Source organism: Crinia signifera, unplaced genomic scaffold (assembly GCF_055691185.1).
Source record: "Crinia signifera unplaced genomic scaffold, ASM5569118v1 HAP2_SCAFFOLD_76, whole genome shotgun sequence".
Classification (NCBI taxonomy): Eukaryota; Metazoa; Chordata; class Amphibia; order Anura; family Myobatrachidae; genus Crinia; species Crinia signifera.
In genome coordinates this window covers 728,932-756,639 of record NW_028142664.1, presented here as the reverse complement: position 1 = coordinate 756,639, position 27,708 = coordinate 728,932, and the positions used below count along the sequence as shown (strand labels likewise).

General features: G+C 47.3%; 2 protein-coding genes across 2 annotated transcripts; one reads left to right on the top strand and one right to left on the bottom strand.

Annotated features, from left to right (window-relative positions):
• LOC146056237 (uncharacterized) lies at window positions 1-24,424 on the bottom strand. Its single transcript, XM_083168367.1, has 2 exons — window positions 22,470-24,424; window positions 1-170 (listed from the first exon to the last, which is right to left on the bottom strand). Exon 1 carries the CDS (start codon window positions 24,382-24,384, stop codon window positions 23,218-23,220), a length of 1,167 nt encoding a protein of 388 aa, XP_083024493.1. The 5' UTR covers window positions 24,385-24,424; the 3' UTR covers window positions 1-170; window positions 22,470-23,217.
• Window positions 2,810-8,325, top strand: LOC146056232 (uncharacterized). Its single transcript, XM_083168365.1, has 2 exons — window positions 2,810-4,906; window positions 5,202-8,325. The coding sequence occupies exon 1, from the start codon at window positions 3,498-3,500 to the stop codon at window positions 4,362-4,364; it is 867 nt and encodes a 288-aa protein (XP_083024491.1). The 5' UTR covers window positions 2,810-3,497; the 3' UTR covers window positions 4,365-4,906; window positions 5,202-8,325.
• Window positions 24,425-27,708: the final 3,284 nt, after the last annotated feature.

The window sequence follows — 27,708 nt, the reverse complement described above, 5'->3', positions numbered from 1 at the left end:
GATCTCCAAGGTTATATTCAATATCTTATTAGCGATGTGATTCTTCTCCTCCATTCCGTTCTCCATTCTCAGTAAATCAGATAATCTAGATGGAAGTCTTCTTCTATGTGTAAGTATCGCAGTTATGCGGCTTCTGGTTAGGAAACAATTCTAGCAGGTACAGTTTTCATCTATGAATGAAACGATGACATTAATAGTGGCTAATGACTTACTGCAGAGCTCACACTGTGATTCCTTGCCATCAGATTAGTCCGAGACACAGAGCACAGAACATCAGAGTCTACGATGGAATCGCAAATCATCCCGAATCCCCACTTTGCACAGGGATAGAGACTGCGCGTGCGGCTGGATATGGGCTTTCTTATATGTCTGTTATGGGTGTAACCCAGGACAGTGCCAAACCTGGGTATCAACACTTACCCTATATACAGATATCCAGCTGGCATTGACACCAAAAACAAACAAAACCATACCCCTTTCGCATCGCACCTTAAACCCGAATTATTGCTGGGTTGATGTTAGAGCGACCCTGCTTGAGGTGCGGTGTGAAAGCTCCCAACCAAATAACCAGGTCGACCAACTCGGCCATTCGACCCGGTTATTAGAATGGTTGCTACGCCCGATGGGGGTTATTCAGACCTGATCGCTCCGGTCAGTTTTAGCAGCACCTTATGACTATACTGCTATTAGTTATAGCGACAGAGTGTAATCCCACCCCGTGCCAGCCTGCGAATGGTTTGCGCTTAGGGATGACAATCCCTGGGCATTTTTCTAATCCGGAGATATGGGATTGTAAAATGCTCAATCCCAGGATTGGTTCACTTAATATAACAAATGCCGGGCGGGTGGGCGCTGCGGCCCTGCGCAGCCTGACCTCTGACTACATCACGCTGCGCAGAGCCAGGGACGGGAGAAGCCGGGCAGCATTTGAGTGGGTGCACAGCCCAATCTAGAAATCTGGCCAATGTTGGGGCCAAATCCCGGGATCCCGCTGTTCCTGGGATTGGCCACTCTACCTGCGAATAGCTAAATCCATTCGCAACTCACTCACCACTGAATGATTTTCCCAGTGTGTGCAGACTGTGCCAAGCCCAGAACTTACTCGGTGCTGCAATCGAGGCCAGAGGGGATGTCACACGCCTTCCCAGACACGTTCAGAAAACGGACGGGTCATACCCCCAAACAATGGGTTCTGGTCAATCATCTTGCTTATGGCCACTGATTATAAAAAAACAAAACAAAAAAAAGACAATGGCCAGTATTCAATGGCCGGGGGTCGTGGGTGGCAGCGAATCCTGTGTAGGATTCGCTGCCCTTTCGCCTTGGAATCTCCCTGCTGGGAGATTCGCCGGCAGCCGCCCGTCCCCTGTATTCAACGCGTCAGGGGCTCTCAGCCCCTGACGGCGATAATTACCCCCTGCGGCGAATGGCAGTCGGCTCTCTCCCTGGCTTTCTCCCCTGCTGCTGCGGCCAGGGGATTGAGCGGGGGAGCGCGCTCCAGCAGTCCCAGCACTGACATCTGCTGTCACCGCGCTGTGGCTGTCGGAGCCAAAGTTCTGCTGCTGCTGGAGCCGTCCCCGTCCTCAGCCTGGCAGCGCTCCCTGCGACATCAGAGCGCTCCCCCGCCAGGACACCAGTCGTCACATCCCCCTGCCGGGACTACTGGCATCTACTCAGCCTGCAGGGACACGCAGCTCTCTATCGCCCGCTCCCCCTTCATTGCCCCAGCAGCCGTCACCTTCACATATGAGCATGAGGGAGTTTATGAAAAGAAGGAAAGAGGTATAATTGCATTATTATATATGACACGGCCACAGCACGGGGTGCGCCCAGGCAACAGCAGCGGCAGCAGCACTCCTACCACCTGAGCACCGCCCTGTCCCTGCCCGGAGGAGGAGGAGGAGGAGGGGGGGGGACAGCTCTCTAACTACCCTAGTGTGTGTGCCAGCGGGACGGGGCACACTAGCACCAGCTCTGGGTGCAGGGTCGCGGAGGAGGAGGAGGGGGTATGTGCGACGTCTAACTGCCTGGCATTCCTACAGGGGAGATGGCGAAGGAACGCCCCAGGTCACACACGGTCACCACCGCCAGCTCCTACCACAGTCACTCTATTCTAGAATGTAATAATCATTGTTGGATGAATGAACATAGTAACATAGGAATTGGGGTCTCCACGCAGTGTGTCTGAGGAATTGCAGCCTCCCTGACGCAGCCCCCCCCCCCACCGTATGGTACGTTAAAAAAAAATAAAAAAAAAATTAAAAATATATTTATGTGATCCTTGTCCAGTAAAAGAAATAGCAAGACTCTTCAAATAATTAAATGACTGATTTTTTTACACCCAAAAAAAATTAAAAAAGCCTTTATTTTAAAAGATCACATTACAGTTCACCTAAAAAAGATGACGAATGCTAAACGGAGAATCATGGCGAAAATCAATGGAGAAAGCAGTTCTCCATTTGAGCATTGAATACACTGTCGGCGAATTCCACTAAAAACCCCATTGAAAATCACAGGCGAATTGTGGAGAATCATTTACGGCGAATCGGCAGACATTCGCTGTTCATTTGTGGCGAATTGCCTCCATTGAATATGGCGAATTGTTTTTTCTAACAGAAAATTCGCCGTTAACCCAGCGAATTGCCAGATTCACTGAAAAAAAAAGGCGAATCTGAGGCATTGAATACTGGCCCCGGCCAGTATTCAATGCCTCAGATTCGCCGGTTTTTTTTCAGTGAATCTGGCAATTCGCTGGGTTAACGGCGAATTTTCTGTCACAAAAAACAATTCGCCATATTCAATGGAGGCAATTCGCCACAAATGAACAGCGAATGTCTGCCGATTCGCCGTAAATGATTCTCCACAATTCGCCTGTGATTTTCAAGGCGGTATTCAATATGAATACCTGCGAGGTGCAGCGAATCCTTTTTAGGATTCGCTGCACATTCGCCACGTTCCGGAGCCAGCGGGCTCCGGTATTCAATGTGTCAGGGGCTCGCTGCCCCTGACAGGCGAATATGAGCTCCTGCGGCGATTGCCGCAGGGAGCCTGAGGAGGGTGCCAGCACATGAATAAAAATAGCCTGCCCCTCCTCAGAATAAAATTCCTGATTTTTAGACACCAAGGGTGACATTCTATGCTTGCACATAAATGCGCATGTTTTTTTAGCGCACCACATCGCCGCAGATCGCACTTTTACAAATCGCACTTTTCAGTCATAATTCGCATATTTAATGTGATGCGTTTTGGAGGCTGAAAAGTGCGATTAGGTGCGATTTGCGGCGAAGTGGTGCGCTTTTAAGTAACAAAATAGTGCAAATTCTTCCGCCGGTCATGTGCGATTTTTGGACCAACCGGAGTGCGATATACAAAACTGTCTCCGCATGAGTAAGAACCCCCCAACCTATTGGCCCACCTGTGTCCCCTCCATTATGCATCACACCCCCTATATAAAGGGGCATTGGCGCCATTTCACTCTTTGATAGGAAGTAAGGAGCATGGAGAGGAGCAGTGGCAGTGTGCGTTCAGGAAGAGGTGTTGGTGGCAGAGTGAGAAGTGGCAGAGGGAGCAGTGGCAGAGTGAGGAGTGGCAGAGGGAGCAGTGGCAGAGGGAGCAGTGGCAGAGGGACCAGTGGCAGAGGGACCAGTGGCAGCAGCCAGACAAGTGTGAGAGGCAGCAGTGTGGCAGGCAGCATGGCCACAGCAAGGGCAGCCCCACACCAGGCCCTGGGCGTCCAGCCCCAGCAGGAGGAGGTGGAGGATCCGCTGGCATCCCCATCCTACAGCCAAGACCTTGACCATACCCCACACCAGCTGCAGGAGGGCCACATGTCAGAGGTGGAGGCAGATGGTGGTGAGGAGGAGGAAGACACTGCCATGGAGGAGGAGGGCTACATGGCTGGTGTTGAAAATGAGGAGGAGGAGGTTGAAGCTGGCCGCACCAAAAGTGGCAGAAAGGTGCGTTTTTCCTATGAAGAAAATGCAGCACTTGTCCGGGCTATCCTGCCAGTGTTTGACCGTTTGCTTGGCAAATCTCACCACAAGACCACTGCACAGCGCAAAAGGGCTATGTGGAAGGACATCACCCAGGCGGTGAACGCTGTGAGTCAGCACAAGCGCCTGGTCCGCAATGTGAAAAAGAGATTCAACGACATCAAAAGGCAGTTGAAAAGTAAAATGGCCATGGAGTTGGAGGAGGCCACCAAGACTGGAGGAGGAAGCCCCACCACTGTGTGCTACACTTCGTATGAGGTGAAGCTGAAGCGCATCATCCCCCCTGAGGTCCTGCCTGGCATGCACGTGGCGGATACCGATAGGCCACAAACGCCATCTAGAGCTGGTAAGTGTGACCCCATGCAAACTTGAACATACATGCCAATGTATTATAACTATAATGTTCACTTGTATTGTTATGCTAAGTAAAGTGCTGCTGTGGAACTACATAGCCCAGCAAGGTCATGCACAAGAAATTGCCTGCTACTCCTTTAAAATAGCTGATAATGCTGGGCCTTGTAGTTCCACAACTGCTCACATTGATTAACACTGTAACATTCTTTCTAGCAGCCTAACATGTATGTGGACAAAAACCCAGAGGTGTACTGGTTGTTTAGCTGCCATGCCTACATAGCAAAGATTATACAATAGTTGTCATGTGTACAATAGTTTAATATTATTAATGTCACAGAAAAATTAGTGGGTACCAAAACAAAATGGTGTCAAAAAAATAAATCAGTCCTTGTCCAAAGGGTATTGCCCACTATTGTCATCTCATTGCCTGTTTGCACAAAATGCTTCCCCATTGCAAGGTCCATAATGGCTGCCCATCTTTCCTTCTACAGATTGTCAATCCCGAAGTGCTCACGCATCCAAGACCAGAAGGCCCGTTGCTGGAGAATCTGCGGAAGCAGGTAAATGAACCAAAAACACACCATTACACATACAGTACACACACCCATGTCACCTCAACAATATCTCATACCACATTCAACTTCTGTTGCTACATTGCAACGGAAATGAATGTCATCTGAGCTACGCATGTGACATATTATTAATGTGAATGTTACATGCTGTATCGGGGTACATGTGTAAGTACATAACACCCCTAGGTATTTGCGTCCAGCATCTCAAGCCCTATGTAAAACAGTATAGAGGACAGTGTGGCCTATATATGCATGAGTACTTACCTCTTCTCTGTATCCACAGGTGCTATACAACTAGGGTCAAACCAAACAGATTCTTCAATGATGGTGCTAGACGAAATGGACATCATTCTTGAACCAGTCGACACCTTTGCGGCCGAGGAAGAAATACAGACCTCGTCACAGAGTGATCTTCCCCCAAATGGGGTGTCTCCCAACCCACCCCCACCCACCAACACACCCCATACAGCCGCTTCGGCTTCCCAAGTAGCTAACTCCTTGGTTAATTTCAAGGAGAAACAGATAGAATTCATGGCCTCCCAAAGCCTACAAATAGGTAATATCCAGGGGTACATGCGTGACACCTTCCTTCAGTTACGGAAAATGGCACGTAGTGTACGGGTAGGTGTAGGCACTCATGTGCGCATTGCTAACAGCATTGACACCCGTCTTGCTGAGCTAACTGCTGCTGTAAGGGAGCAGAATAGGCATATTGGCAGCCTGGCGCAAAGTATTGCTGCACTCACCCAATCATGCACAGCGCAGACTAATGCCTTACTAGCTATGCAGGCCCAAATACAGCAGATGGAAGCCAATGTGGGAGGTGGCGCAGCATCCACCCTCAGCAGTGTATCCAGCACCCCAATAAGTGGCTCCCCCACTTCCCCACCCCGTCGGAGTGTTAGGACCCGTGGTGGGCTTGGTACAGGGTCTAGAAGTGGTGTAGGGGTGCCTGATGCTGGGAGAAGGTAGCTCCTACATATCTTTCTTTATTTTTCCCATTCCCAATCATCTTGTAACATGCCCCCAGAGTTGTTATTTTTCACCTGCAAAAATGCAGATTGCGTCTGACAAAGTAGACAGAAGTAAAAATGTCTAGCCGCATACCATTGTGTTTGTGTATTATTTTTTACCAATTATTGTGTGCAGTCTAAAATATTGCAATGGTATATGACAATGGGATTGCACTAAAGTAGTGTGGGGTATCTCCTTGGCTGGCAAAGGTTGTGCATCTACATATTCCAGCAGGCTCTGACACTCATGGTTTGGACTGTAATGCTTACAGTGTGTCAGGGCATGCTGGCACGTGTAGTTCCACAACACCAGTGAGACATGTTTGACTGCATACATCATTCATACATGTCTGAAAAGTACTTACAAGCTAGATATCAGCAAGGGATATGTCAGCACCAGCATCTGCATCCGTTGGGCTCTGTGTATTAGGCTAAATGTTGGTGGAAGCAGATGGTATTGGTCACACATTAGTTAATGAGTACACTTACAGCACAGGTACATTTTGCAGTACAGGGCACATGTGCTTACCAGAAAAGTATCGGCTGATGATGTGTGTGCGCACCAGATTCCCCCTCTGCGTACCCCTCACTACCGGAGGTGTGGTAGGTTGGGCTTCCTCAACGACTGCTGCATGCTCCTTCTCCACATAGGCAGGTTGGGACAGGGCTATGTTGTGCAGCATGCAGCAAGCCTGGATAATCATGACTACTTTGGCAGGGTGGTAAAGCAGTGTACCCGACGACCTGTCCAAACACCGGAAGCGACTCTTCAAGACGCCAAATGTGCGCTCCACCACATTACGGGTTGCAATGTGGGCTTCATTATACCGGTGCTGTGCAGGGCCCTCTGGGGTGCGCAAAGGTGTCATGAGCCAGGAAACACACCCATATCCTGAGTCACCTAAAACACAGATAGGAAGTTATTGCCTTATATGGTAAGGTATGTGTTGCTTTCAAACAGGACACAATGGTAGAAGAGCAATATGCTTGTGAAAGAGGAAACACACACATTGCAGCAGGTACAATTAGGGACAGACAGGGTATTATGTTAAAAGGTACTTACCTAGTAGCCAGCCCTCTGGCATTTGGTGGTTGGTAAATCTGTTCCAGAGGGCTGAGTGTCTCAGAATATAGGCGTCATGGCAGTTTCCCGGAAAGCCTGCAACAACACTCAGGATTTTCAAATTAGCATTGGATACAACCTGCACGTTCAGGGAGTGCCGCCCACGCCTATTGACGTAGACGTGTCCCCGCACGTGCGGTGCCCTAATCCCAATGTGTGTGCAGTCTATAGCTCCCAGCACGCGAGGGAGTCTATAGAAAGCCAACTTGTGGTCCTGCCACTCCTGCTCAGAACTGGGGAATCTGATGTATGTCCGCCACAACTTCTTTAAAGCAAGTAACACTTGAGTGAAATGCTTAGAGAAAGTGGCCTGTGATACCCCCAAGGCCCATGAGGTCACAGACTGAGTGGAGCCTGTGGCCAAATAGTAGAGGGCACACATTAATTTGTGCAGGCCAGACACTGCATGGTTGCCTTCTCCAAAAGGGTCCAAATCCTCTCTCACCTGCTCATATAAGTCCAACAGGTTAATGCGGTTCAGCCTAAACATCCCCACAACCTGCTGATCCGAGAGGGAGTCCAGGTACAGCCTAGCACGATACATACGTGGGGTATGCAGTAGTCGGGGGGCTACCTGGATCTGGCGCGCAGCTTCCTCCCTTCTGCGCAGCTCCTCCAAATGGGCCACATCACAAATCATCAACTCCAAACCACTCTGCAAAATCTCCATGTTTCAAACCCTCACAGGTGTCCTAAATGCTGTTGGGGTTTATGTAGGGGTGTTTGTGAGTGAAAATGAGGGCACCTGTGGTGAAATTAACCATGTGTGCACTTGACCAAAATGAGTTCTGTGCAAATTCGCCAAACAGAACCTGGTCTGAAATAAGTGCGATAATTAGACACCTAAAAAGTGCGATTTGCGAAAACGCCATGCATTAAATAAGCGATTTGTATACTTTTCTATACGAAAACATCTGGATGCGATATAAATGCGAAATAATCTCGCACTGTTGGTCCGCATACCTTAACGCACATAATATGCGATTTCAGCCCCTTAGCGCATCCCATTAAATTGGCGATTTCAGTGAAAAATGCGATAGCGCCATTTTGTGGTCTAATTAACGCCAAAAAAAGCAGATCTCATCCCATAGAATGTCACCCCTAATGTAAAAAACAAAACACTTTATTTTAGAAGTTCACATTCCACTTCACCATAAAAAGATAGCGATTGCTACTCGGTGAATCATGGCGAAAAAAACCTTCAAATGTATTCGCCATGTGGTCATTGAATAGGGTGATTCACCGTTTTTGTCAAAAATTCGCCAAACAGCACAAATTCGCCATAAAAACATGGCGAATCAGGCTCATTGAATACCGCCCTCAATGGGGTTTTTATTGGAATTCGCCGACAGTGTATTCAATGCTCAAATGGAGAACTGCTTTCTCCATTGATTTTCGCCATGATTCTCCGTTTAGCATTCCTCATCTTTTTTAGGTGAACTGTAATGTGATCTTTTAAATTAAAGCATTTTTAATATTTTTTTTTGTGTTAAAAAATCAGAATATTTTTCCTATTAAAGGGCATGCTATTTTTATTCATATACTTGCAGCACATGAATATATTTTTAATATATATATATTTTTTTTTTAAACAATATTTTTTTTTTTTTTACACATTCGCCAGCAGGGGGCCGGTAGCCGGAGCCGCTCATTAATATTCATATATTCACTGCACTGATCGGGACCAGTGAGTGCAGCGGCTCCGACCCCAGCAGCACCCTGCAAGCCCTTCTGCTGGGGGTGAGGTGAGGGGAGGGAGGTGAGGGGACAGGAGGGGGGAGAGATATGCGGGGGACAAGCTGACAGGGACGGCTCCAGCAGTAGCAGACCTCTGGCTCCGGCAGCCACAGCACGGTGATGTCAGCGCTGGGACTGCTTGAGCCGGAGGCTCTGCTGCTGCTGGACCTGTCCCCAGGCTGTGCGGAGGCTCCCGCCTGCATCAGCGCGCTCCCCCGCCGCGACACCAGTCCCTCCCATCCCCCTGCAGACTCCAGACAGGCATGGAGCATCTGCGCAGGGGGATTCGTCTCTCATGACACTATTCGCCGTCAGGGGCAATGAGCCCCTGACGCATTGAATAGTCAGGGCTGGCGGCGAATTTAAGGGGAGCAAAAAATCATGGCGAGCGCACTGCGAATCCAAAACAGGATTCGCTGCCATGCGCTCGCCATTGCATTGAATACTCCCCAATGTATTTCATCAGTGGATGGCCTGAGCACTAGGATCTATATGCATGCGCAGATATTCCTTAATCGCCCGGCCTCCACATTTTTAGTCTTGCAATCAGGAGTGAATTACCCCCTACATGGCTGACTATGCGCACTCCCAAACATAGTCAGCAACATCCTCTGTCGGCCGTGCTTGAGGACATCGTTAGCAAGATCAATGCTGTGGAATGCAGAGAGGAGGAGATCTGGCCAGTAATGCGAAAGAGAACTTGGCCTCAGCAACCAATGAGCTGCATATTGTCACATTATGGACAGTGCTAGATAAATGTGACGTCCCATGCACACGTTAGGATTTAAAAAATAATAATAATATCACTCACAAGGGCTTGTGTACACTCAATATCGTTATCGACCACCCCCATAGGCTGAACATGCAGTCCGATTTTGGCTACATAACCAAATGACCTGCACGTTCACTGGGTCCTGGTGACGTTGCAGTAAAAGCAACATGGACGCACACTCAGCCCTTCTTCATGCAGGCCGAGGGGTAGGAGCCTCTAAAAGCGCTACAGAGTTACTCATTTTTCAACGAGTGATAACAATCGTCGTGACTGATAACACTTGTTGCATATGATAATTGGTACACCAGCCAATCCGCCCCTAACAGTCATTTTTTAAACAAATGACAGAGGCTGAAAACATGGCGGTTGGGGCGGATTGGTTGGAGCACTATTTATCATACGCAACATGTGTTATCATTCACAGTGAGTTTTATCACTCCTTGATAAATTAGGACCTTTGCATGCCTATATTAACACCTTCAATTCCACTCAAGTTTAAGTATCGCTATAGTCACCCTCCCACACGTATGCCAATGTAATAATAGATAAGGGATCACCACCTTCATTACTGCGGATAAAATACCACAAACTAGGATGACACCAAGATCAAACCATAGTCTGCCAAAAGGAGGTGGGTAAGTTCAGGAAGAACCCAATTGGTCGATGGGAGCCAGTCCAAAATGCCAAAAACATCTCATCCAAAGTGTGTAATTGTGTATATAATATATATATATATATATATATATATATATATATATATATGTATATATATATAATTGTGAAATACCTGCATTATTCTTGCACTTTAGATAGATCACTAATAAAACAACCTGCAATATGACACACGTACCTATTAATATATGGGGAAATATCAGGAAGGAGGGCCACAAGCACCCGGGATTAGGGGGTACTCACCGCCACTGCATCACAAGTCCCTCTGGATTCGCTACACAGCACGCCCGGGATGCTGCGCTCCGCAGTTGCGGTGTAATGGCTGTGGCTGCTCCCAGAGGATCTCTGTCTTGTTTCCTGTGTCATCGGCTCCTGCAGCAGGAGATGCTGGGTTGTCCATGGCTCCGCCTGTCGTGCTGTTCTGGGTCGGCCTTTGCTTCCACCCCCGGCTCCTATCAGACTGGAGATCTTCCTCTGTCCTCTCCTCTGCTGGGCTGTCACCTGTCCTCTGCGCGGCTCTTGTCCTTGATGTTGCCTAGTGTTCAAAACACACTTTCGGACAGGCAACTCTAAGGGCAGCTCCGCACCACTGAGGGGGCTTCTACAGGTCTCCAGCTAGGAGTCCTTTGCATGTCCTTCCTAGAGAGCGGGTGTCCTCCGCGGTGCCTGCAGTCCTTGGTCTCCACTTGCTGCGTCCTCTATCTTCTTCGGAGCAACCCCGGGAGAATCCTCCGGCTGGGTGTGCTCCCAGGTAATTTACCCCCTCAGCACCTTCTTCCTCGAGGTTCTAGTCTTCACCCTCTCGGCTCCCCCACGGGCAGGCACTATGTAGGACACCTCGGCAGCACACATCATTCTGTTCTCTCCGGGTTTGGGGCTCCTCCTGTGGTTGGCAGCTAGTGGGGGCAGCGCCAGCGCGGTTCCCTTCCCTCTGGCAGGTGGCAGCAGTAGGGGACTTGGAGGAGCCTGGCTCTCCTGGCGCCATTCCTGGTCACACAGCTGCGCAGCCTCCGCTCCTTACAGGTCAGCAGCTCACAGCACGGCACAGGCCCTTGTCCTCTCCAGGGATCACCCTTCCCGGTGCCGGCTCTCTCTGCTGTGGGTTATGCATCGCTGCAGGACCGCCTCTGCTCCCCCTGCCCTACTCTCTATATAGTCCCCCTCAGGCATACCTTGCAGCCAACGACTCCTCTATTTCCCGCTGCAACCGCCTGCGCAGGGGGATTCAGTATTGAATCCCGGCGGTCGGGATCCCGACGCCGGAATCCCGACAGCCGTAATGCCGACAAGGGGGGGACGTGGATCGCCCCCCCCTTGCGGGCTCGCTGCGTTCGCCACGCAGCGGGCCCGGTGCCTCGCTACGCTCGGCACACTAATTTATTCTCCCTCCAGGGGTGTCGTGGACACCCCAGGAGGGAGAATGTGTCGGCATTTCGGCGGCCGGGATTCCGGCGTTGGGATTCTAAACGCCGGGATCCCGACCACCGGGATATTAACTGCATCCCGCGCAGGGTCCCACAGGCCTACATCCCACAAGAGTTGTGTACAGAAGACAGAGTGCGTGTCACCTCGTGGGATGGGACAGACTGGCCAGAGGAGGGCATGTATGACCGGGTAAGTGTCTGTCTGTAGGGAAGCAGTATGAAATCCCGACGCCGGAATCCCGACCGCCGAAATCCCGACAAGGGGGGGACGTGGATCGCCCCCCCCCCTTGCGGGCTCGCTGCGCTCGCCACGCAGCGGGCCCGGGGCCTCGCTACGCTCGGCACGCTAATTTATTCTCCCTCCAGGGGTGTCGTGGACACCCACAGAGGGAGAAAGTGTCGGGATTTCGGCGGTCGGGATTCCGAACGCTGGGATCCCGACTGCCGGGATTTTAACTGCATCCCGTCCGTAGAACACAATAGAGCTCTGCACAAAAACCTACTTTTTATGACTGTCTATTTATCAGGACGGTGAAGTCAGACCGTGCCTAGTGCTTTGCAGCTAATCACTGGGTGCGCAGGTATACTACCACACACTCCACCGTAGAACACAATAAGCAAGGAAGATAAAAGATAAGGATATTAAAATCCACAACCCTTCTAAACCTCCTTTAAATGAGGCTGCCTGTGGAAGTGACCAATCAGCGATCAGTGTTGGTCAGGGTAACAAAATCAGGATTAGCTGTTAGCTAATTGTATCCCTTCTTATGTAACTTGTCTCTAATGCCGCTTTCAAATCGCAAATCCAGGGTCGCACCGGGACTTTTAACTGGTTCAGTCCCAGTGCGACCCTGCATGTGCATGTTCACACTGCAACAGTGTCAGCGCGTCATCAGAGAGAGAGCTGGCGCTGCTCCAAGCGCTGTCTCCTCCATTGTGTGAACGGGAAAATGGTCGACCTGTTTAACCCATTCATACTGCACAGCAACACGGCAATGAAATGGTAAGAACCCTTCTTTTTTACCAGTTCGTATTGCCGTGTTACAACCCGATTGCGGGACCCGGAAACCCCTTTCACATCGCCCTAATTACCGGGTAGAACCGGCAAGAAAGCGGCTTGTACCCGGTAATTAGGTGCGATGTGAAAGGGGTGTTATAAACATGAACCTTCTCTTTGCTGCTTATTATTTATCTCTTCCACTCTTACTGCACCCGACAATGCGCCTTATGTGCAGGGTAACTTATAACGTCTACCCCTTCCCACCAAAGTCCCGGGTCAGATCTGGAACTTACCTTGTTCACACGGTGGGCTGACCCGAGATAAGATGCCATCTCCAAGTCACAGGAAACTAGTGATCTCCCCTAAATGCCAGGCTGGAGACCTACAGTGGGGAAAGGGGGGTCTGCAGACACAAGTTGTCACTGGGGATAGAACGCAAAATCTTTCTCAATTGGGAAGAACCCTGCTGCACTGCAGGTGGGGCAGATGTAACATGCAAAGAGAGATACATTTGGGTGGGGTGTGTTCAAACTGAATTCTAATGTGCAGTGTAAATATAAAGCATCCAATATTTACCCTGCACAGAAACAAATAACTCGCCCAAATCTCTCTCTGCACATGTTACATCTGCCCCACCTGCAGCACAGCATGGTGTTACCCAGGTCTCTCTGCACATGTTACATCTGCCCCACCTGCAGCGCAGCATGGTGTTACCCAGGTCTCTCTGCACATGTTACATCTGCCCCACCTGCAGCGCAGCATGGTGTTACCCAGGTCTCTCTGCACATGTTACATCTGCCCCACCTGCAGCGCAGCATGGTGTTACCCAGGTCTCTGCACATGTTACATCTGCCCCACCTGCAGCGCAGCATGGTGTTACCCAGGTCTCTCTGCACATGTTACATCTGCCCCACCTGCAGCGCAGCATGGTGTTACCCAGGTCTCTCTGCACATGTTACATCTGCCCCACCTGCAGCGCAGCATGGTTTTACCCTTTTGAGAAAGATTTTGCTTTTGTGATCAACCCTGAATCCGGCCCTAAGTATCCAGGGAGCTTGGGGTACTTAAGATAAGGGGGGACCCACTAAGGATAAAAACACACACACCATACACACAGCATATATACATACACACATACACAGCATATATACATACACACACAGCATATATACATACACACACACACACACCATACACACAGCATATATACATACACACACACAGCATATATACATACACACAACACACATACACAGCATATATACATACACACACAGCATATATACATACACACACACAGCATATATACATACACACAACACACATACACAGCATATATACATACACACACAGCATATATACATACACACACACCATACACACAGCATATATACATACACACACACCATACACACAGCATATATACATACACACAGCATATATACATACACACAACATATATACATACACACAACACACATACACAGCATATATACATACAAACAGCATATATACATACACACACATACACAGCATATATACATACACGCACAGCATATATACATACACACACACACAGCATATATACATACACACAACACACAGCATATATACATACACACACAGCATATATACATACACACACACCATACACACAGCATATATACATACACACACACACACCATACACACAGCATATATACATACACACACAGCATATATACATACACACAACATATATACATACACACAACACACATACACAGCATATATACATACAAACAGCATATATACATACACACACACACACACACACATACACAGCATATATACATACACACAGCATATATACATACACACAGCATATATACATACACACAACACACATACACAGCATATATACATACAAACATCATATATACATACACACACACATACACAGCATATATACATACACACAGCATATATACATACACACAGCATATATACATACACACAGCATATATACATACACACAACACACATACACAGCATATATACATACACACACAGCATATATACATACACACAGCATATATACATACATACACACACAGCATATATACATACACACAACACACATACACAGCATATATACATACACACACAGCATATATACATACACACAGCATATATACATACACACAGCATATATACATACACACACAGCATATATACATACACACACAGCATATATACATACACACACAACACACACACCATATATACATACACACAACACACATACACAGCATATATACATACACACACAGCATATATACATACACACAGCATATATACATACACACACAGCATATATACATACACACACACACAGCATACATACACACACAGCATATATACATACACACACAGCATATATACATACACACACAGCATATATACATACACACACAGCATATATACATACACACACAGCATATATACATACACACACAGCATATATACATACACACACAGCATATATACATACACACAACACACATACACAGCACGCATACAGTAAGGAGCATATGTGCTCTTATCGTGGCCCCTGTGCATAGATGGGGACAAGCCTGAGTGTCTCTTAAAACATATTTGGTGCATCGCTTGCCGGCAGGCACAGGGGGGGGGGGTAATGTATCTCCCTAGGGTAAAACTGGAGTGGTCAGGACCATAAAGGGGGCTGTAATCTCTCCCTCCCAGTAATAGCTGTTCACACAAAACGTTAGGTAAAAAATGGCAGAGATCCAATGACCATTATTAGTGCTTTCTGGCTACAACCCTGCAAGCTGTGCAGGTTGTGTTTTCTGGTCACTGGACCTGGGTTACACTGGGATACTAGCATACCTCCCAACTTCTTGGCTGCTGGAATAGGGACACGACCGGAAAGGGGGCGGGGCCTATGCAAATGACCCCATTTTCGGCCGCGAATAGACGCTGTGCGCATGCGCACAGTGTCTATTCAATCAGCTTGGGGGGGCTCCCAACTGCCACCCCCCACAGTGGGACAATGCAAGCCACGGGTGGGACAGCGGGACAGGACCCGAAAATCGGGACTGTCCCGCTGAAATCGGGACACTTGGGAGGTATGTACTAGAGTGGATGTCACCTACTGTATATCTCCCTAGTGTTTCCTCCTGTGTGTTGTTCAGCCCCTGCATGTCTTAGCTAAGCCAACAAGCCACTGTTGGTTGCAGGCCCATAGATCCCCTCCCCCACCACTGTGCCCAGTGCTGTTTTAGAATATAATTCTTCATCTTGGATCTGCAGGTTCCGGTAGATGCTCCGTGTACCACAGACCGGCATTCCCTTCTAGAGGAGGGGAACAACATCTTCCATTGTATGAGGACAAAGCAGCGTCATAGGTGCCACTGCTGCAGACTATGCTCCTGGTGTAAGTCACTGATACCCAGGTCTCTGTATTATGCCAGGAATTTTAGAACTACAGTATTCAATGATTTTCTTTGGAACGGATCTGGGTAATAATATAATTACAGGTTGAGTATCCCTTATCCAAATATCCGTTCTCCAAATTATTCCATAAACCATAATCTCCAGAAGTAATTTTTTTGTGTGTGTGGGGCTAAAAACCTACTGGGGACATCTGTACCAGCACTACTGTGGACATGATATGTAACTGGCACTACTGGGGACATGATATGTAACTGGCCCTACTGGGGACATGATATGTAACTGGCCCTACTGGGGACATGATATGTAACTGGCACTACTGGGGACATGATAATGTAACTGTCTCTACTGGTGACAGCTGTACCATCACTACTGGGGACACGATACGTAACTGGCACTACTGGGGGACATGATACGTAACTGGCACTTCTGGGGACATGATATGTAACTGGCACTACTGGGGACATGATATGTAACTGGCACTACTGGGGACATGATATGTAACTGGCACTACTGAGGACATGATATGTAACTGGCACTACTAGGGACATCTGTAGCAGCACTACTGGAGACATCTGTAACTGGCACTACTGGGGACATGATATGTAACTGGCACTACTGGGGACATGATCTATAACTGGCACTACTGAGGACATGATATGTAACTGGCACTACTGAGGACATGATATGTAACTGGTATTACTGGGGACATGATATGTAACTGGTACTACTGGGGACATGATATGTAACTGGCGCTACTGGGGACATGTGTAACTGGCACTACTGGGGATATGATATGTAACTGGCACTACTAGGGCTATGATATGTAACTGGCACTACTGGGGCATAATATGTAACTGGCGCTACTGGGGACATGATATGTAACTGGCACTACTAGGGATATGATCTGTAACTGGCGCTACTGGGGACATGATATGTAACTGGCGCTACTGGGGACATGATATGTAACTGGCGCTACTGGGGACATGATATGTAACTGGCGCTACTGGGGACATGATATGTAACTGGCGCTACTGGGGACATGATATGTAACTGGCGCTACTGGGGACATATGTAACTGGCACTACTAGGGATATGATATGTAACTGGCACTACTGGGACATAATATGTAACTGGCGCTACTGGGGACATGATATGTAACTGGCAGTACTAGGGATATGATATGTAACTGGCGCTACTGCGACATGATCTGTAACTGGCACTACTAGGGATATGATCTGTAACTGGCACTACTGGAGACATTATATGTAACTGGGCCTACTGGGGAAATGATATGTAATTGGCACTACTGGGATATGATCTGTAACTGGCGCTACTGGGGACATTATATGTAACTGGCGCTACTGGGGACATGATATGTAACTGGCACTACTGGGGACATGATATGTAACTGGGCCTACTGGGGACATTATATGTAATTGGCACTAAATATGTGCATGAAAATGATTGCTTGGCATTCAAAGTCAGTACCTGAGATAGTACACAGACTTTGTTTCATGTTTATAACCTTGTTTCATGCACAGATATATTATTTGTGTGTATCACACGTGTTTGATGTGCATATACAACATAAATGCAAGATATCTCATTAACCCCTTACCGCCGCAGCCTGTTTTTGCCTTCCTGACAGAGCCCTTTTTTTCATATCTGACATGTATCACTTTATGTGGGGATAACTTTTTATTGCTTTTACTTATCCCAGTGATTTTGAGATTGTTTTCTCGTGACACATTGTACTTTAAGATAGTGGTAAATTTTGGTCGATACAGTCTGTGTTTTTTTGTGAAAAATACCAAAATGTCGTAAAAAAATTGAAAATTTTGCAATTTTCAAAATGTTAAATTTTCTGCTTGTGAGACAAATAATCATACCACTCAAAATAGTTAATAACTAACAAAGACCATATGTCTACTTTATGTTGCCATCATTATTTCAACCTCCTTTTAATTTTTTTGGACACTAGGAGGCTTAAAATATGAATAGCAAATTCTCAAATTTTCAAGAAAATTTCAAACACTGATTTTTTTAGGGACCAGTTCAGTTCTGATGTGACTTTGAGGGACTTGTATGTGAGACACCCCCATAAATGATGCCATTTCAAAAACTGCACCCCTCACAGTATTCAAAACAGCATTTTGGAAGTTTGTTAACCCTTTAGGTGTTTCACAGGAATTAAAACAAAGTGTAGGTGAAATTTCAAAATTTCATTTTTTTTGCAGATTTTCAATTTTAATACATTTTTCTAAGGAACACAGTAGATTTTACTAGAGAAATGTGACTAAAAATTGATTCCCCCAATTCTTTTGTTTTCATAAATATCCTATATGTGGCCCTAGTGTGCACGTTGACCAAACCACAGGCTTCATAATAGAAGGAGCACCTACTTGATTTTGGAGCCTCCTTTTTATGAGATTATTTTTTAGGCACCATGTAGGTTTCTAGGCACCATAAGATGCTAAAAGTAAGGAACCCCCTCACAAGTGACCCCATTTTGCAAACTACACCCCTCAGGGAATTTATCTAGGGGTATAGTGTACATTTCAAACCCCCAGGGGTTTCACCAATTGTGGTACAACTGGGCTGTGAAAATGAAATATTACATTTTTTACACAAAAATGCAGTTCTGGCTCAAAATTTTTCATTTTCACAAGGAATGAAGGAGACAAAGCACCCCAAAATCTGTGCCCCAATTTCTCCCGAGTACGGCAATGCCTCACATGTGACCAAAAAATACCATTTGGGTGCATGGCAGGACTCAGAAGGGAAGGAGTGATATTTGGATTTTGCAGCACAGATTCTGGTGGAATGTTGGTGGGTGCTATGTCGCATTAGCAAGACCCCCGAAGCACCAATACAGTGGAACCCCCCCACAAGTGACCCCATTTTGCAAACTACACCCCTCAGGGAATTCATCTAGGGGTATAGTGTACATTTCAAACCCCCAGTGGTTTCACCAATTGTGGTACAACTGGGCAGTGAAAATGAAAAATTAAATTTTTTACACAAAAATGCAGTTCTGGCTCAAAATTTTTCATTTTCACAAGGAATGAAGGAGACAAAGCACCCCAAAATCTGTGCCCCAATTTCTCCCGAGTACGGCAATGCCTCACATGTGACCAAAAAATACCATTTGGGTGCATGGCAGGACTCAGAAGGGAAGGAGTGATATTTGGATTTTGCAGCACAGATTCTGGTGGAATGTTGGTGGGTGCTATGTCGCATTAGCAAGATCCCCAATGCACCAATACAGTGGAACCCCCCCACAAGTGACCCCATTTTGCAAACTACACCCCTCAGGGAATTCATCTAGGGGTATAGTGTACATTTCAAACCCCCAGGGGTTTCACCAATTGTGGTACAACTGAGCAGTGAAAATGAAAAATTAAATTTTTTACACAAAAATGCAGTTCTGGCTCAAAATTTTTCATTTTCACAAGGAATGAAGGAGACAAAGCACCCCAAAATCTGTGCCCCAATTTCTCCCGAGTACGGCAATGCCTCATATGTGACCAAAAAATACCATTTGGGTGCATGGCAGGACTCAGAAGGGAAGGAGTGATATTTGGATTTTGCAGCACACATTCTGGTGGAATGAATGGTGGGTGCTATGTTGCATTAGCAAGACCCCCGAAGCACCAATACAGTGGAACCCCCACACAAGTGACCCCATTTTGCAAACTAGACCCCTCAGGGAATTCATCTAGGGGTATAGTGTACATTTCAAACCCCCAGGGGTTTCACCAATTGTGGTACAACTGGGCTGTGAAAATGAAAAATTACTTTTTTTTACACAAAAATGCAGTTCTGGCTCAAAATTTTTCATTTTCACAAGGAATGAAGGAGACAAAGCACCCCATATTCTGTGTCCCAATTTCTCCCTAATACGGCAATGCCTCATATGTGACCAAAAAATACCATTTGGGTGCATGGCAGGACTCAGAAGGGAAGGAGTGATATTTGGATTTTGCAGCACACATTCTGGTGGAATGAATGGTGGGTGCTATGTTGCATTAGCAAGACCCCTGAAGCACCAATACAGTGGAACCCCCCCACAAGTGACCCCATTTTGCAAACTACACCCCTCAGGGAATTCATCTAGGGGTATAGTGTACATTTCAAACCCACAGGGGTTTCACCAATTGTGGTACAACTGGGCTGTGAAAATGAAAAATTAAATTTTTTACACAAAAATGCAGTTCTGGCTCAAAATTTTTCATTTTCACAAGGAATGAAGGAGACAAAGCACCCCAAAATCTGTGCCCCAATTTCTCCCGAGTACGGCAATGCCTCATATGTGACCAAAAAATACCATTTGGGTGCATGGCAGGACTCAGAAGGGAAGGAGTGATATTTGGATTTTGCAGCACAGATTCTGGTGGAATGAATGGTGGGTGCTATGTCGCATTAGCAAGACCCCCGAAGCACGGTGAAATGATGAACCTAATAATCCATAGATGTGTGGTATATTTTAAAGCACTCCGTCATACATAGGCCGGGTTTGTCGGGGCAAGTTTCACAGTGGAAAATAGTTTGCTTTCGTATTCCCTTTTTATAGCAAACTTTGCACCTTTTTTGTGTCCTGCCCTTTTTTCCAGTGGAGGGGATTTTGTTAGGAAAATGCTGCCCTGATACAATACGGGGGCCAGTACTAGAAGTACTGGGGCCAGTACTAGAAGTTCTGGGGCCCTCTGCCTGCTGGTTCCCAAATATTAGGCCCTTTATGACTTCCTCTTGAAAGTGCATAAATGTCCCCGTCTGGCTGGTAGAACGGAATAGTACGTAAGCGTTATACAGTGCCATCTGGATGATATACACGGCCAGCTTCTTATACCAGATTTTTGTTTTCCGCAGGGCACTGTACGGCTTCAGTACCTGATCTGAAAGATCCACTCCGCCCATGTACTTATTGTAATCTAGGATACAAATAGGTTTTGAGGTGTGGGTACTGGTACCTCGTACAGGGACGGAGGTGGTACTGTCTCCGTGAATTGTTGTCAGTATAAGGACATCCCTCTTGTCCTTATATTTGACCAACAACATATTTTCGGTGCATATTGCCCTGCTTTCACCCTTTCTCAGTAATTGGGCAACGTGCGTTTTTGGGAGGCCTCTTTGGTTCTTGCGCACAGTACCGCAAGCTGCTGTACCTCTTGAACCAAGGGCCTTAAACAGGGGGATGCTGGTGTAAAAGTTATCCACATAGAGGTGATAACCCTTATCCAGGAAGGGGTGCACTAAATCCCAGACAATCTTTCCACTAACACCTACGAGGGAGGGGGGGCATTCTGGCGGTTCAATTCTTGTGTCCTTCCCTTCATATACCCTAAACCTGTGGGTGTACCCTGAGGTACTTTCGCACAGCTTATACATTTTTATGCCATACCTTGCCCTCTTATTGGGAAGGTACTGGCGGAATTTAACCCTTCCTTTAAAATGTATAAGTGACTCGTCCACACAAATGAATTTTTGGGGGATGTACATCTCAGCACATTTGGCGCTGAAATGATCAATGACCGGCCTGACTTTGAATAGCCGGTCAAAGGTGGGATCATCTCTGGGTGGGCACTGTGTGACAGGCTCACTGACACGGTGTGGTGTGATGAGTACCTGGACTCTGGACTTGCCGGCTTCAGATCTTCACAGCCTCTTCTTGGATGAACCTGTGGCAGGGAATGGCACAACACAAGGAGGACCCACAAAAGCAACAGTACCACAATTAGCAGCGACAGTAATTTTATTTACCACTACACTGACTGGCCGCTGCAATATTTCAATAAGTTGCAAATGATGTAACAAATACTCAATAAACAGGCATTTATAGTAAAGCATAAAATCAAACAATAATCACTCTCTACTTCAGCAATCAATTTAAATGATTCAAAAATCTCAATATACTCTAACAACAAATCATTTAACATACACTGCCACAGAATGCCAGTCTCTGGCTCAAACCAATGGTCCCTCGTCGACAGGTCCTCAAACATATAAGTGTATGTCCCTATGATAGTGTGCACACTTATTTATAATTCCTAGGGAAGGGTGAATGACAACAACAATCCTCACTGAGGGGCAGGCAGATTCCCGGCTCAGGGGTAACCTCCTGTTTGTAACTGTAAAACAGGCTGCAGGGATAGCCTCAATATAGAGCTGTCCTGGACTGGGTGAAGCTAGCAGGCACTTCTCTGCCCTGCTTCTATAGCCTTTTACTGTGGTTAGGCAGACCTTGTCCTGTCTGAAGGGCTCAGTAGGGTACTAGCCTTTGTAGTGGGAGTCTATGAGGTTGCTCTATCCCCTTACAAGGGTGCAGGTGCTGTCTCAGGGGGACTGAATCAGTACCTTGGGTGTTGCTGGCTTCTGCCACATGAATCTCTGGCTATACTGCTGCATGCTGTCTGGCCCCTCTGCTGGGTGCTGCAGTGTGCTCTCTCTCTCTCTCTTCCTTCTGCTCATACTTGGGACAGCAACCTCCTTCAACTTCCTTTCACATGCCTCAGTGCACTTGTTCCCCCTGTCTTTAGGCAGAACTCTCCTTTTCTCTCTGACACTGGAGTTGTTGCAGCTCTTCTTCACAAAGCTTTTTCCCTCTCTCCACATGTCCTCTCTCACACACTGCTGCTGGGATCCCCTCTGACCTCCCAGCTTCCTGTCACATGTGTAGGGGAGCTGGGACACTAGCTGAGTCTGTTAACCCCTCACAGCCCTGCTGACAGGGGAAAGGATCTGTTCTGGCAGCATTGGCTGCAATGTTAACTCCCTGGGGGCACAGGAATAAAAGGGGTGGAGCGGGGTGCCACATACCTCCATGCTAGAAATTTGCCTGTCCCCAGGCAACCAACCAGGGGCATTCAATCCTGAGTACAGTCTTTCAATGTCCATGACAAAATATTTGAACGGTCAAATAAAACAGGTACAATTATACATTCAATAACAAGTATGCATTACTACCTTTCTGCTGTCACCTGGCTATCTAAAGTGGGCTCCCTGGGTCAACCATCCCTCCGCCACAGGACTCCCATCCCTCTGTGGTCCAGGTGCTTCACTGTTGTCCATGGATGGTGCCCACTCTCACGGTGTGCGATCGGCTCTAAGCACATCTCGCCTCTCGGTCTTGCTTCTTAGATCTCAGTATCGCCTGCTGGACCCTGAAGGCGAATTCTTCTCCTGATATGGTTGTATATTCTCTGTTCGTTACAGGCTTCCCATTGATGGAACAGGTCTCGGCCTTCTCATCTCTCTTCGGCGTTTCTATCTCAGCCTTGGGTTCGGGTGGTGGCATAGCTGGTTCTGCTTGTTCTTCTTCTGATAGCTCCACTGTCTGTGTCGCAGCCATGTGGACCACAATCTCAGGGCTTCTCTGCAGGTCGATCACCCTGGCATTTGTCTGCCTTAGGTTTGCCACCCGGTAGTGGGCATTGTCCATTCTGGGTACGTACTCCCGCGTCGGCTCAGGGGGAAGGTGAGGCCTGGTCACTTCTTGCCAGTTCTGGTGGACTGCCTCACTCAGCACAAACGGTTTCTCGCTTTCTCTCAGCGGTTCACGTTGCCTCGTGACGTCAGGTTCCGGTGGGCGGGGCATCTGTTCCGGTTGAGGAGGGTTGGCGGTAAATCTGTCACTCTTGCTATTTGTTGTCCTGTTGTGCTGGTAGCCTTGCTGATGGTACTGTGGAGGCTCTTTATGGTGCGGGTAGCGCCAATGTTGCTCTGGAGCGTGTCTGTTGCTGTGCACCTGGATCCCATTCGGGCCGGTCACGTTGGCGGCCTTGGTGCCTCTCCTCCCGTTCACCAGTTCAAACTCTACGGCTTCGCCATTTTTCAGGCTCCGGAAGTTGTGTTCAGGGTCGGCATGCTGAATGGCGGTGTAATGCACATACACGCTTCGCCCGGTATCTGTGCGTTGAATGAAGCCATACCCGCGTGGTACGTTGAACCACAGGACACGACCTGACATTCTTCTTGGGCCAGTTCGCGGTCTATCCCTTGACTGTATCACACCGGATGTTCTTGCTGTGTTCTGAAACACTGCCGGTGGACCTCCTCTCACGTGTCTTCTCGCAGTCTGTGGGCATACGATGACTCGGTCGGAGGGTAGTCGTTCTGACCTCAATGGGGGATTCCACTGCTGTCTGCGCCTTCTGTCGCATTCGCGTCGCCATTTTCTATGCTCATATTCCTCCTGTTCTATTCTCTGGTCAGCTAGGGTTTTCCTCATCTCCGTCATCATCTTGATGATTCCATCCAGTGCGACAGACATTTCACTGATGGATTGGTCATATGTGGTGGGGTTGCCTTTATGCACTTCCATGTCGGATCGTGTTCGGTATGACGCCAAGTGTGACAGGCTCACTGACACGGTGTGGTGTGATGAGTACCTGGACTCTGGACTTGCCGGCTTCAGATCTTCACAGCCTCTTCTTGGATGAACCTGTGGCAGGGAATGGCACAACACAAGGAGGACCCACAAAAGCAACAGTACCACAATTAGCAGCGACAGTAATTTTATTTACCACTACACTGACTGGCCGCTGCAATATTTCAATAAGTTGCAAATGATGTAACAAATACTCAATAAACAGGCATTTATAGTAAAGCATAAAATCAAACAATAATCACTCTCTACTTCAGCAATCAATTTAAATGATTCAAAAATCTCAATATACTCTAACAACAAATCATTTAACATACACTGCCACAGAATGCCAGTCTCTGGCTCAAACCAATGGTCCCTCGTCGACAGGTCCTCAAACATATAAGTGTATGTCCCTATGATAGTGTGCACACTTATTTATAATTCCTAGGGAAGGGTGAATGACAACAACAATCCTCACTGAGGGGCAGGCAGATTCCCGGCTCAGGGGTAACCTCCTGTTTGTAACTGTAAAACAGGCTGCAGGGATAGCCTCAATATAGAGCTGTCCTGGACTGGGTGAAGCTAGCAGGCACTTCTCTGCCCTGCTTCTATAGCCTTTTACTGTGGTTAGGCAGACCTTGTCCTGTCTGAAGGGCTCAGTAGGGTACTAGCCTTTGTAGTGGGAGTCTATGAGGTTGCTCTATCCCCTTACAAGGGTGCAGGTGCTGTCTCAGGGGGACTGAATCAGTACCTTGGGTGTTGCTGGCTTCTGCCACATGAATCTCTGGCTATACTGCTGCATGCTGTCTGGCCCCTCTGCTGGGTGCTGCAGTGTGCTCTCTCTCTCTCTCTTCCTTCTGCTCATACTTGGGACAGCAACCTCCTTCAACTTCCTTTCACATGCCTCAGTGCACTTGTTCCCCCTGTCTTTAGGCAGAACTCTCCTTTTCTCTCTGACACTGGAGTTGTTGCAGCTCTTCTTCACAAAGCTTTTTCCCTCTCTCCACATGTCCTCTCTCACACACTGCTGCTGGGATCCCCTCTGACCTCCCAGCTTCCTGTCACATGTGTAGGGGAGCTGGGACACTAGCTGAGTCTGTTAACCCCTCACAGCCCTGCTGACAGGGGAAAGGATCTGTTCTGGCAGCATTGGCTGCAATGTTAACTCCCTGGGGGCACAGGAATAAAAGGGGTGGAGCGGGGTGCCACAACTGTGCATTATCGTTGTAATGCAAAAATTTAAGGATCGTCTCAAAACGAGTCCGGGTCATGGCCATACGATGAAGTGGGGTGCTGTACAAAACATCTGTACTCCAATATTGCCTAATTTCTGGCTTTTTAACTATGCCCATATGTAACACCAGACCCCAAAACGTCATCATCTCTACTGCATCTACAGGGGTCCACCAAAAAAATAAAATAAAAAAAAACTGCTGAAAAAAATTATATCAACCCTGTGCCAAAAATGCTGTTCAGTGATGTACGTCACTGATCAGCGCTCAGCGGCCACAGGACACCCACAAAAGCACCGTGGGTGTAAAAACAATTTAAAAAAAAAAACCACAGCACTCTCCAAAAAAATAAATAAAAAAAAACTGCTGAAAAAAAATTATATCAACCCTGTGCCAAAAATGCTGTTCAGTGATGTACGTCACTGATCAGCGCTCAGCGGCCACAGGACACCCACAAAAGCACCGTGGGTGTAAAAACAATTAAAAAAAAAAAACCCACAGCACTCTCCAAAAAAATAAAGAAAAAAAAACTGCTGAAAAAAAATTATATCAACCCTGTGCCAAAAATGCTGTTCAGTGATGTACGTCACTGATCAGCGCTCAGCGGCCACAGGACACCCACAAAAGCACCGTGGGTGTAAAAACAATTTAAAAAAAAAAACCCACAGCACTCTCCAAAAAAATAAATAAAAAAAAACTGCTGATGAGTCAAAGGCAACAGAAATTTGATCCAAAAAAAAAAAATTAGATCAACCCTGTGCCAAAAATGCTGATCAGTGATGTACGTCACTGATCAGCGCTCAGCGGCCACAGGACACCCACAAAAGCACCGTGGGTGTAAAAAAAAAAAACCCCACAGCACTCTCCAAAAAAACAACAACTGCTGATCAGTGATGCAACACTGATTAGCAGTGAGGGGCAGCAGGCACACAACTGTGGGTGCAACCTGACAGGGTATATATAAAAAAAAAAACCTGCACCCCAAAAAAGGTGCTGATCACTTAGTTTATAGTGATCAGCACAAAAGGGGGGCAGCAGGGGGCAGCAGATACAAAATTATAGCACTCAATCTCTGACACAATGACGCTGCTGCTGCAGCAGCAGCACAAGGAAGTCACACCAGGAGCTGGCAGCACGGATGCCACCAACGCTGATCAGGTCAGTATAGGGCACAGATGGGCACGGAGACCGCTCTGCATGCTGTTCCTGACCGGAATGGCGGCTGCAGGGCTGTCTCCGTTATTTCATCTGAGGTGAAATGGCTGTGATTGGTCCGTCGGTCCGACGGACCAATCACAGCCTTTGGGGTGAGGTGGGGTGACCACCAGTGACACCCTTACACCCGGTGGTGATTGGTGCTGTACTTTACAGCACCAATCACCACCGATCCCTGTGTCACCGGCGAACGTACACAGAAAACGCTGTAATTGGCTGTTCACATTGAACAGCCAATCACAGCGATCGCCGATGGCCGGGGGCATCGCTGCCCCCCCTGGGCAATGAGGGAAGATGTCTGCTGTCAGGGACAGCAGACATCGTCCCTCTGTCACCGCGTCTATAGACGAGGTGGCAGTTAAATGGCATGACGTACATTTATGCCATGTGTCGGGAAGTACATCCCGACCATGACGTAAATGTACGTCAAATGTCGGGAAGGGGTTAAGTATTGTAGAATTCAGTTGTGTTTTATGAATGGGAGAGCCTGTGATGGATCACATGGTGTCCGTGCCTTATTAAACCCATCAGTTCCATTCCTCTTAAAGCCCTGATCTAATTTGTCTGTGATTACATTCGCCTTTCCTTTTTAATGAGAAAAACAAACAGCCCTTTAAGCATAATGAATGTTGTGACAAGATTTCACTTTTAAAAGTTGGCAGAAAAGTTTTCCGGTTCGTTGATAGACAGAAATAAACAAAAAACAAAAAAAATACAAAAAGAAAAGAAAAAAGTCTTCTCACATTCCTGTGTCCATCAGTGCTAATAATGAGGGGTGGGT

Bases quoted from the DNA above. Each gene is read 5' to 3' on its own strand.
- LOC146056232 (XM_083168365.1), top strand. From the start codon at position 3,498: ATGGAGAGGAGCAGTGGCAGTGTGCGTTCAGGAAGAGGTGTTGGTGGC.
- LOC146056237 (XM_083168367.1), bottom strand. From the start codon at position 24,384: ATGTCTGTCGCACTGGATGGAATCATCAAGATGATGACGGAGATGAGG.